A 12,335-nucleotide genomic window follows, 5' to 3' on the forward strand; every position below is an offset into this window, starting at 1 on the left:
GCACAAAACACTTGGGTATTGTGGGTAGAAAACAGCACAGGGGAACTGGGAAGTACTTGTTAGCTTGTTAAACCTTTGCCTTGAGGCAAATACATGGTGGCACATTGCTGGGAAATGATGAACACATAAGGCCCTGTCCCATTTGCAATAGAACTTTAGTGAGGTACATTTTATATGCTGTGCACACCCACAGATTTAGGGTAGGCGTAGTGGGGAGCACAGACAAACACAGTTTGACTTACAACATAGTGTGGGGGGTGGGGGGAAGGCAACATTAATATCTGTAATGACAGAGACTGCTTGGCAAAGCTTCCTAAGTCCGAAATGTGGTCTATTATGGATATGCTGAGAAGTGAGTCTTTTTGCTGAGTCTTCAAGAGTAAAGTGCGTGTCTCATCACTCCACAGCAGTGGGAGAACAAGGAGCAATTTGCCCGTCTTTTTGGAGGGAGGGAGGGGGGGAGGGAGGGAGGGAGGGGGGGAGGGAGGGAGGGAGGGAGGGAGGGCAGGCACCATATTTTCACTTTTCAAAGGAAGATGAAACTGGGAAACACAACAGTCAGGAAACACTAGTGATACCCTATCAGTCTCCAGCCCTGGTCTGTATAAGTGTTAGGATCTATATGGACTAAGCAAGGGTTTTTATCTGGGGAGAAAAGAAGGGAGCAAGGATTATATTTCCAAAACCAGAAAGTGGGGTAACATGGTCTAACCAACAAAACCAATGATCTGACATTAGGTTTGATTCAGAAAATCTGAGACATATGGCTACAAATATGTGCCAATAAAATATCTCACTCTAAAATTCACCAAATAGTAGCAGGTACATTCTTCCAGGACAGAGCTAAATGCCCATCATGAGACGACTGTAAAGGGCACAGGGATTCTACAGGACTGGTTAAACAGAAACAAAGGTGGTTTCCAGAAGATATCTAGAAATTAACACACCTGTTTACCTCTTCTTAATATTCATATTGTACCCTAAAATCAAATTCTTAGCAGACAAATTGGTCCCATTTGCATTCTTAAGCCATACACTACTTAAAGCATAGCTGTAATGATGATATTAGTCAGCTAAAATATATAAAATCTAATTCAAATCTGAAGGGAAAAGTGAAGAGTACAGAGAAAGAACAGCGCCCAGCCTGCAGATGGCCGCGCAGACCAGCCCTCTGAGGTGGAGGGCTACTTCTGTCTGGACCTGCGCTCTTCCCATAAGCGTCCTTACCCCACATCACAAAACTACCACTGAAATTTGGCACACTTAGAAAGCTACTAAGAAGAAAGGACGAATGGAACAGTGTATTAAATATGTAAACTGCACATGTAGCCACTACTCTCTGGAAGAGAACAGCAAACATTTTAGTTCCCAGAGGGACAAGGAAAAGAAACGTCTGCTATGCTATGAAGCAACGGCACTGAAGATGAGCACATGAAACCATCTATATATTATGGCCCCACGCGACTGTTCTGCAAATCCAGCCTCTGTTCTGGGATGAGTTCCTAAATATACTGACTGCCGATGACTTAACCCTTTTCTTGACAAAATCCACCTTAGTGGCATCTGGTATATCCAGATCATAACCAGCACTTCTCCGACTTTAGAGAAAAGGGAAGCTACCCGGCAGGCTGCACTCCCTGTGCTGCACAGTGGTCTGGGAGCTCATTAGTCTGAATGGCCTTTCTTCACTTCACTAGGACACAACGGGGCTGCTTGAAGACTTCCCTGTTCCTGCTATGCTGGCAACAATCGTAACAGCTCACCAGCATCACAGGGTGAATCAGAGCCCAGCTCCACGTGAGAGGACAGCAGAGCGGGGAGAGCGGGCCTACAGCCATGGAGCTGAGACAACCCCTGCTAAAGTGCAGCGCAGGGCGCCCCAGCGAGGACCTCCGGGGACTCACATGTTAGAGTCTCTTCCTTTCCTTCTCAGCTACTAAAGACATCACCCATGGACACAAATGAACTTTAAGACCCAAACGACGATTTTTTTCATCAACTTGAAAAGCAAGCAGGAGATAAATAAATACTGGACAAGGGCAACCCAGCTAGAGAATAACAGTCAGTTCCAAATGGACCTTCAAGACCGTAAAAACAAAACGCAGCCTAAGTAGTAACAGCAAACACACAATCCTATTCCAAAACGATACACAAACATTGTGTTGTAAATTGGAAAAGTATTACATCCAAGGCAAGACAACCCAAAGACCAAAGGGGAAACTGGAGCTCCACGGGACTGAATGGCACGAGTGTCTATAGACACATGTGTGCTGTCATTAATCTATCGCAGACACACCGAGAGATCAGGGGTAGACTTTCAAATGCTTTTGGGTAAAGTGACCTGAGACTGACTCCTAAGCCCATCCTAACTCTGAGTAAGATGCTATCTGGACACGCCCTTCACATGACACCAGGAGGTGGGGACACAGAGCTGTCTCCTGACTGCCTTGCAATCACAGCTATGAGACTGAACTCTTCCCAGCACACTCAAGACAGAGGTGCTGACTGGTACAAAAGGAAGTGTTTTTCTTTGTTCTTTTCTTTTTTCTTTGTTCTTTGACACAAATTTGGCCCAAGTCAAAAAGCCTTTAACTAATGAGATAAAATCCTCACGTTCCATGCTGGCAACCATACCCTGTGAACAGTGATCTATGAGCGTTCCTCTCAGGGCCCAGAGTTATGCTAGCAATGCGCATTATCAAGAGACTTTATAAAAGGTTCAAACGCCCACCACAACTCAGACATGAAAGCTATGCATCCCCTAGGATGCTGAGGACAGGTCACCCAGCACGGCATTCATGTGGTTAAGTAGGCACTGTGAGAATGGGGTGCGGCTGGACAGTGAGTAGCTATCAGGAGATTAGTGTTCTCTAAGGAGGACCTGCTCTGCATTAATTCCCTTTAAAGATGCACATGGAATATTGAGAACAAGAAGACCAGTCTATAAAGGAGTTAGTGTAGAAATGAAAAGGAGGCACTGCATCTCCACTCTGAAAACCTTGCGGAGGTGCGAAGGACGCAGTGCTTCCCGGGCTCACATGGGCAGGTCAGTACTATTGTGTCTCGTCTTCCGAGATGTACCGTCGTCTCGAGGCAGTGCTTTCTGCAAGTTGGACATAGCAGCAGTTCTCTCAATGTCTATCACAGCGTACAGCTCTGTGCGCCGCGTGGGGGTTTGCGGGAGGGGAGTGGTCGGCGTTTTTGGAGTCTGAGGGTTGTCAGAGTCACTGCCCCCTTCCAAATCCACCTGTATATAATTGAGTTGCCTATGTTCTAAACTGGGGCGCCTGATATCAAAGTTAAAGACTGTCGGTGTACAATCCCTGCGCTTCGAATAGTCTATTTTGTGAGCACTTGCCGGCACTGTTACATTCTCTGTATTAACATAGTTATGCATTGGATCTAGATTATTATGGTAGCCATTTAGAGATGGGGTCTTTGGTCCTAAACTGTCATCTTCATCCCTACTGAGCTTGCGGGCTTCCCAAACAGGAGGCAAAGATGGTAAATTTTCATAGTTTAATAGTGCAGGTCTTCTCTGCGCTGAGTTGTTGATATTCTGGGTGTCTGAGGTGCTGGTAGATGTCAGACGACCTCTCCTGACCCCTGAGGCACTGGGGATAGATAGCCCGTTTATATTTTCATACACCAGTTTGTTGACAGGGGGCACATCTCTGCGCTCGTCGCTGTCATAGCCGGTGTCCCACTCCGTGCTGCCCGCTCCACTCCCACTGACTGGGTCTTTTCCCAGTTGCTCCAGTTTCTCCTTTTCCATTAACTGCTTCTGGACAGGGGTTGGTCCTAGCACAAACCTGACTCCTTCAGGCTTGAGAAGCACTTGAGGGTCCCTGTCCTCGGGGTTACTCGGGTCTTCTTTTGCTGTGTTGCTCTCAGCATTAGAAACCCTTGCCTCTGGGGGAACATGCACACTTGCACGGTTTTTTCGCTCCTCTTGCACACCTGTAGTGTTAACATAAGTATGTACCTAAAAAGAAACAGAGCAAATCAGTCAAGTGTATAGCACAAAACAAGAACAGGCTGACTAATCAGGAAGCCAGAGAGGTGGCTCAGTGGTAAGGACACTGACTGCTCCTCCAGAGGACCCAAAAGAGTTCACAATTCTTAACACCCACAAGGCCGCTCCCAACTTTCTGTAACTACAGTGCCCTCTTGTAGCCTCTAGCAGACACTGCACACATAAACATGGGCAAAACACCCATACACATAAAATGTTTAAAAAGATACTGGTCATGTCAATTCATCCTATTTATTTATTGAAACAGGGTCTTACTATGTAGTCCAGGCTAGCATCCAACTAGACTCAATTGCTTCTACTTCCCAAATGTTAGGATTATTGGTTGTGCCACCATTCCTGGCTTCCATTTGTTAATTTTATCATTTCCTCTTTAAATGTACTGCTACCTTAAAATGTTTGCACCTATCTTTTTACCTAATCAAAAAATTGGAGGTAGGGAAAGTATGCAGAAATCTCATAAGTTATAAAAAGAATAACTACTTAAAAATGACATGCAGTATTATATTGAAAAAGTATTGCATTCATCAGGAAGTCAGCTGACCATGGTGACACATATCTATAATCCTGGTATCCTGGCAGAGGCAGGAAGATAGACAAGTGTGAGGCTATCACAGGCTATATAACAGGACGCCACCCCACCGCCCGGTTCCCCAAATAAATAAAGAAAGAAAAGGAAAGGAAAAAGGACAGAAGTCAGAACCAAATAGGCTTCTCTTTTTGCAGCTCTCAGGAATTAACACATGACTCACAAGTTTGGAACAACAAGCACGAAAGGAAGAGGCAGCTCTGTTACCATTGACAAAGTGGAAACCCCTGTATAAGAGTTCTATACAATTTATAGATGCAAAATAGCTGCCACCTAGTAAGGTGTCGTCACTGCTTAGAAATGTCTGATAGTGGGCTGGTGAGATGGCTCAGTGGGTAAGAGCACCCGACTGCTCTTCTGAAGGTCCAGAGTTCAACTCCCGGCAACCACATGGTGGCTCACAACCATCCGTAACGAGATCTGGCGCCCTCTTCTGGAGTGTCTGAAGACAGCTACAGTGTACTTATATATAATAAATAAATAAATCTTTAAAAAAAAATGTCTGATAGTATTGTAGAAGACAATCTGACAGGCTCTACCTAAGAATTTTAGGGTTCAAAACGAAATGCAAAATGAAATGAAAAAGTAGATATAGTTATAGTAAATAATATAAAAATGTTTACTACGCAAAGAACTATACTTTAAAAACACTAAAAAAACTGTTACTCGTAAATGATCATGCAATTTACAAAGGATAAGCTTATCTGATAATATATAATGTTCAAATACTTGGCTCCATGTCTGAACTAGTGAGGAACTCCGAACAGCTGCAAACAACCTCAACAGCAAAGTCTGCCTTTCCACGCGCAGTTCCACGGTAACTAAGACCTGCACAGTCAAAGCAGCGTAAAATCCCGGCCTCTGACAGCTGCTCTGTTCAGAGCCGACTGTTAGTTTGCCTTTCTTCATCGACAGCTGCACCTCGCTATGGACAGACTAAGTACTCGAAAGTGTCTTCAATCCCAGCACTCGGGAGGCAGAGGCAGGGGGATCTCTGTGAGTCCCAGGCCAGCCAGGGCCACGTAGGGAACCCCTTATTCAGAAAGGAAAGAGAAAAGTGAAGCCGGAGAGACATCTGTGCGCACTACAGCACAGGGTAGCAAATGAAAACCACTTCTTCAGCTGTCGATGCAGAAGTGACAGAGAGTGAGGTTAGAATCCGCACTGAGTAAAAGCTTCAAGCACTAACACAGGCACACTTTAACCCCACGGAATCAGTTTCCGGACACAGTGGTAGACCTTACTTGTTCCTCAGCCACGAGCAAAGGGTGTGTGGACTCTTCACCGACTGAAGGTAAGCGAGCACTTCCCACAGAAGGATGCCGGCTTGAGGGGTGGGATGAAGCGTCTCCAAACGAGGGGTAGCGGGGATACCCATTAGGTAAGTTCTGAGCACCGAGCCCTGGAGCTGCAGTTTGTTTGTTGTGTTGAGAAGAAAGGCAGGACGTGGAGTAGGGCAGAGAATAAAAAGAATGAGACTAATGCACACTTGGAGTTGGTGACACTGGCTGTTTTTTCTGTAGTGCTGATGCTGAAACCCCCGCCCCCACTCAGGCAAGGCAAGCATTCCCACACTGACCTAGTCTCCTACCTTGAACTCTCAGTCTAGTCAATGTGACACGTTTAATGTTTTCATTTTTAAAATGTTTGTAAATAAAGCTAGCAGGGGTTTTGTGGCTGTTCATCACTATTTCTAACTGGTCCCTGCTCCCCCGCCCCCCAAGACAGGGTTTCTCTCTCTGTATAGCACTGGCTGTCCTGGAACTTACTCTGTAGACCAGGCTGGCCTCAAACTCAGAAATCCACCTGCCTCTGCCTCCCAAGTGCTGGGATTAAAGGTGCGTGCCACCACTGCCTGGCCATTTCTGACTGTTATAGATTAGATATCCATATGAACGTCTGACATGCAAACATGGAAGGAAAGGGCTACTCACTTGTAGGTGTCCGAGGTGTCCTAGGGACTTCCAGCTCTGTCTGATGACTACTCCTTTCTACAACCGGCTCTTCCACCACATTTATACTATTATTTTGCATAATCTCTTGCAACATGTTAAATAATTCTTCTGCTCGGGCACACTTAAAAGCAAAAATTCCTAAAAATACAAATCAAGAGCAAAACATGGTAACCATGCCTTTAACAAGCTATAGGAACTTTGGTCATAAGAATTTCCTTTTGCATTAGGCAGCAATAACTGCAGAGATTGATTCAAAGGACCAAAAACAAATGACTGTTGAACATTTGGTCATATTTCCCCTCTAAGGCTCAAGAAACAGTACAGAAAGGCAGAAAACTGTCAGACTCAAAGAAAGGGCAAGGAGTGGTCTGGAATGCTGATTTCCGGGCATGACAGCAGCTGCTACCGTGTACATGAGAACTGAACTTATTAGACCCATCAACACACCCTACCCTTGGGTAGGAGAGCTGGCTCAAGGGGCTTTGGGAAAGATATACTTATCAATGGTGCAGCCTTTGGTAAGGTGCCTATACCCCTGAACAAACCCTCACACATGTCCCTGTAAATGACTCTAAATGAAACCCACTCAATTTCCCCAAGCTGACATCCCTCTAGCCCCTGCACACCAAATGATGTGAAAGTAGATGGGGGGGGGGGGGGACTATCTAGCTACAAGGATTAGCAAGAGTGAGAGATGGGTGCGATTATACTTTATTATGTACATTTGTGAAAATGTCAATGAAGTCCACTTTATGTATAATGAATATGTGGTAATGAGACTTTTTCTAAGTTGTGAGAACACTCAGAAAGGAAGACATTGTGAAACAGGCACTGTGGCGGTCTGAATGGCTCCCACAGACTCATATATTTCAATGTCTAGTTCCTATGAGCAGAGCTAGGAGGTGTGGCCTTGTGTCACTGGGAAGCCCAGGCCAGGCCAGGCCAGCGCCCTCTGCCTGCTGCCTGTGGATCAGGATGTTAAAGCTGTTAAGCTACTACACCGCTCCACTGCTGACATTCTTTAACACTTTATTTCTATCAAGTGCACAGTGTTTCGTGCATGCTTGGTAAATGAATTCATAAGTTGTGTCTACCTCCCAAGGGCTCGGGGGCCAAGCCTGTGTCTCCATGCCACGTTGTATTCAGAGTAACCGGAAGTGCAAGGCTTCCAAACACTAGCATCTGGAGAAAAGAAAGGCTCTCCCTACCTTGTCCAGTCTGACACCTTCGACCACTTTCAAAAGAAAACAGATTTGAGTCATAGCCATATCGTCGTAGGCAGAGGTAGTGCCATTTTACTGAGTCGCGTTTCCGGGTGTACAGAATCAGCTCTGTGTCTGTGAGCTCCATGACACCAGAGCCTAGCTCATTCCCATCATCATCCACATTAATGACCTAGAAGGAGATGAGAGCAACTTAACATTTCACTACCTTTTAGACAAAAAGCACTGCTGAGAATTCTGTCAGCTTCCCTCCACTTGCTGCTTCGTTCACCACCAGTGTGTGTAGAGGAATGGACTATGTCCCAGTAAGATAGAGCATTTACATTCCCACTTAATAAGACACAAACACCAAGTCAGACGGTTTGCTTGTTGACAAATGAATGCAATAGAGCCCGCACAAGGTGGCGATGGTAGCCTAAGGTGGATGAAAAAAACAACGGCCACTTCTTTAGGCTGGAGTAGGACTAACTTTACAGAGGAAATCTGGTGGCTCCCAAGATGCACGGCACAGCATGAAGGCACGATGCTGAAACAGAATAAAGAAAGCACCTTTCAAAGAGACCAAATTCAGTCAGGCACAAAGTCCATCTAAAGGACTGGGTATATGGCTCAGTGGTGGAGCCGGGGATTAGCATGCCTGAGGTCCCAGGTTCCACTCGAAGTGTTGCAACATAGAAAATGGCCAGAGACTAAGACTAAAGGGTAACGCACAGAGAAACTGTTCTTCCTGGGGCACGGGCAGGTGATCTCCATGATCTTCATGTCATCTTCCTAACGCCTCAAACCACAGGCTTCCACTTACTAATCACACAAACTGCCCAAGAGAGCAAAGCTGTGAAGTAACAGGGCTTGAAGTTACAGATAGGAGTCATGCAGAGGCAAGGACCCCCAGCGCAGCAGGACAAGAGTGTATGGGACACTAACCAGTCTGAGAGCAGCTACGAAAGGTGAAGGAGGACTAACTGTATGTTAACCTCAGCATGGATAGCAGTGCAGTTAAGAAATCAAGCAAGACGTGGTGGTACATGCATGCAGTTCCAGCTAGGAAAGAGGAGGGCCAAGATTGCACGCAGCCTTAGATACAGCGAGACTCTTGTACTAAGAAAAGCCCCATGATCTAAGCATGCGCAAGGATGTCTCGAGACGGTGAGGGCCCCCGACGCTCATCGGCAGCAGTACTGACAAAGCGTCAGACCTTAGAGGATTTCTACATGCTGACCGTGACAGACATGACTCTGGTCTATAACACACGTCTGCCCTGAGGTGTTATCACATCCTATCCTACAGCAGTGGTTAACAGACCACAGACTGAAACCTAAGTCTAACCCAAAAGACAATTATTCTTCGATGGAAGATTTTGTTACAGGAACAGAAAGCTCACAAGTGCTGAGCTTGTAGTCTTGAGAAAATTGTAAAATGACATTTAAAAAAATTATTACCAAACCTATGTGATTATCTGGATAAAAATGACCAAATGAAAACTAAAAAGTGCTTCCTATTATGGTCTGTCCTCCTAACAGCTCATGTGTAGGCGACTTGGTCATCACTTAGGCAGTATTGAGGTGGTAGGACCTTTAAGAGCTGAGGCATGGTGGGAGGCCCTTATGCTATTGGGGGTGTGCCTTCAAAAGGGATCAATACAGTTCCTGTGAGACTTGAGGCAGTCCACAGTCTCTCTCTCACAGAGAGGTAGTCTAGCAAAGGGGTTCTTGGGCAGGGCCAGTGCTATGTTGACTGAAGTCTTTTCTTCAGAACTGTGAACTGAGCACTCCTCTCTGCTTTGTAAGTCCTTAGCTTTAGGTGTTTGCTGCAGCAGTGAAGAACAGAGCAACAACCCATATTGTTAGTAAGAAAGCACCATTGTTTGCTCAAATACGAAAAGACACACTGTGGGGGAGGAGGGGGATTTTTAAAAAAGGCAACATATGGGACTGGCGAGATGGTTCAGCGGGTAAGAGCACTGACTGGTCTTCCAAAGGTCCTGAGTTCAAATCCCAGCAACCACATGGTGGCTCACAACCACCCATAAGGAGATCTGATGCCCTCTTCTGGTGCAGCTGAAGACAGCTACAGTGTACTTATAATAAAATGTCAAGTAGGCAGGAGAAACATTTATAGCTCTGCTGGTTTTACCGACCTTAAACTTGTTCCGATGGTTATCTGGGACAGTGCCTTTATCTGGACAGCTACAACAGCTACCCATGGCTTCTTCAGAAGACCATGTGAGCACTACAAAGACAATAATTTCAAGAAAATTATTATACACAGGATACAAGATCCAAAACAGGAAAAGTCCACAAAGCATCCCGTGTAAGCACGTTAGTTCGATGCAGGAAAGAACGCCCAATAATGTTCATGTTTAGGACTAATTTCATTCAACTAGTTGGTCAATTTGTGCTTTTAATAAGAGTAAATTATACACGCCACAGAAACTCACATTTCTAGTTTAATTTATAACAGTGTGCTTATTCTACAATCGTATACCACTATCTAAATAATTAGTTTACAATCACTCAACAGTTAATCAAGAAACCAATCTTTTATGTATCAGAAAGTTCACGTCCTCCCTTTAAAAAAAAAAAAAAAAAAGTGGAGCATGTAGCACATGCCTTTAATCCTAGCCGAAACAGGCAGCTCTCTGTGAGGCCAGCCTGATTCACATAGCAAGTCCCAGGCCAGCCGGGGCTGCACAGTGAAACCCTGTCTCCAAAAAAAATAAAAAGTTAAAAAAAAAGTTTTAAAAAACAACTAAAAAAAAAAAAAAAAGGATGCTATACTTTTAACCATCGGGTATTCTGATTCTCATTGTAGTACCTTTTTTATGTATTCTATTAGACAGGAGTTCATTGGCGACATCAAAGAGTTCATACAATATCAAATCTTAAACAGTACATTAGTAGGGAAAAAGGTCAACTTAACATTCCACCAGTAGCATAAAACACACAGCACTGGGCAACCTGATATTTTGTGTATTTAATTCTTTGCCATAGAAGGTCAGATAGGAAAGGTTACAGAGGTGAGATTCATGTTCAAGGCCATTCCAAATAAACACAGGAGAATGTCAAAGCATTCCTTCTAACAGAGTAGCGAGGTGGAGTGAACCTGCTGTGTGCTACACAGGGAATGAAGCCACACAGGCTGTAACCTTATAAGCACAGATCTGACTGAAACCATGAGACACTTCTTCCCACTTTCAGGTTTAACAAGCAAGCCCTCCTCTTCCTCAGTTAGAGTAACAGACTGCCTTCTCCCACATTAGCCTCCTGCATCGTGTTCTTCCTTCCACACAGCTTTCTGTGGCTTCCCTTTCTCAAGATTAAACTTCCCTACTCCAGCCCTATTGGGCTGATTTAGAATTGTTTTAGACTTCTCACCCATCCCCATCTAAGTTCCCTCAGGCTGTCCCGATAGCAAAGTATCCACCACATAGCAGGAACTGGGGTTGGCAATCTATTTATGTCCTGTTTTCCCTCCGTTAGAAGCAGACCACACTCATCTGTGCAGACTTTAGGCCATCTGTGAGCCTGCGGAGTGATAACTGCCGGTGTCCCACAGTGAACTCTCGAGGCCTTTTACCATGTCTTGTTGCAACAGCTCTGTCTGTACTGACTCACTCCACTGGGACCTCGCGGAGAATAGGCCATGTCCTCTTCATTTCCTAGGGCACTAGCATACTGTCCAACACAGAGCATGTTCCATACGTGCTGTTCTTTTTTTACCAAGAAGGGCTAGATTATTAAATTTTGTAAACTTTTTTTTTATTATTATATGTAAGTACACTGTAGCTGTCTTCAGACACTCCAGAAGAGGGTGTCAGCTCTCATTACAGATGGTTGTGAGCCACCATGTGGTTGCTGGGATTTGAACTTCAGAAGAGCAGTCAGTGCTCTTTACCGCTGAGCCATCTTTCCAGCCCGTAAACTTTTTTAAGTTTACAAAAGAGATGTAATTGATGGAAACATTTTGAAAATCTTAAAATTATATAGCATTCTTTCCCCACCCTCCTTAAAACTCATTCATTTTAACCACATAAGGGAGGTACTCAGATGTGTGTTTAAAATTTAGATGCCCGCAGGATACACTTGAGTGAGATTAACAGAAAACTGAACTAGGATAAAGACGTAGCAACACAGCAGCAGGAGGCACAAGGAAGAAAGTCATGGCTTTAGAGCCACAGCCAACAGTGCTGAGTGGCTGACTGTACCCAGGAGCCGGAAGCAAGGGTCTATTCTATCTACTGTGTGGGTGCTCGGGACTCTTCTGGTGCGTGTGCAGACCGACTCAGCTGCGACAATCCTAACCTGAGGCTACAAACAAAGACAAACAAAAGAGCTAAGTATGGAAATATGGGTTTGAGGGAGGAGCTTAGAAAGCAGACTCCATGGACCACTGAAGCTATTAAGTGAAGGAGAGCCGGGACAGCTTAGCACGTGAGAGCACTTAGCACTTTTGCAGAGGTCTGGTTCCCAGCACTCAGATGATGGCCCACAAGCCCAAGTAACTCCAGTTCCAGGATCCACTGCCCTCTGACGGCT

General features: G+C 45.0%; 1 protein-coding gene across 1 annotated transcript in view; it reads right to left on the reverse strand.

Moving 5' to 3' along the window:
- Nucleotides 1-483: 483 nt before the first annotated feature.
- The window catches only part of Frs2 (fibroblast growth factor receptor substrate 2), a 75,376-nt gene continuing 63,524 nt past the window's right edge, over nt 484-12,335 (reverse strand). The window contains exons 6-10 of the mRNA XM_021175238.2: nt 9,938-10,029; nt 7,786-7,972; nt 6,557-6,715; nt 5,867-6,030; nt 484-3,985 (exon numbers count right to left, since the gene is read on the reverse strand). Of these exons, the coding sequence (XP_021030897.1) occupies nt 3,035-3,985; nt 5,867-6,030; nt 6,557-6,715; nt 7,786-7,972; nt 9,938-10,003 (1,527 nt within the window). The 5' untranslated portion in view covers nt 10,004-10,029 and the 3' untranslated portion in view covers nt 484-3,034. The remainder of the gene's footprint in view (nt 3,986-5,866; nt 6,031-6,556; nt 6,716-7,785; nt 7,973-9,937; nt 10,030-12,335) is intronic.

This window comes from Mus caroli, unplaced genomic scaffold (assembly GCF_978045245.1).
Source record: "Mus caroli unplaced genomic scaffold, Mus_caroli_1 scaffold_9, whole genome shotgun sequence".
Lineage (NCBI taxonomy): Eukaryota > Metazoa > Chordata > Mammalia > Rodentia > Muridae > Mus > Mus caroli.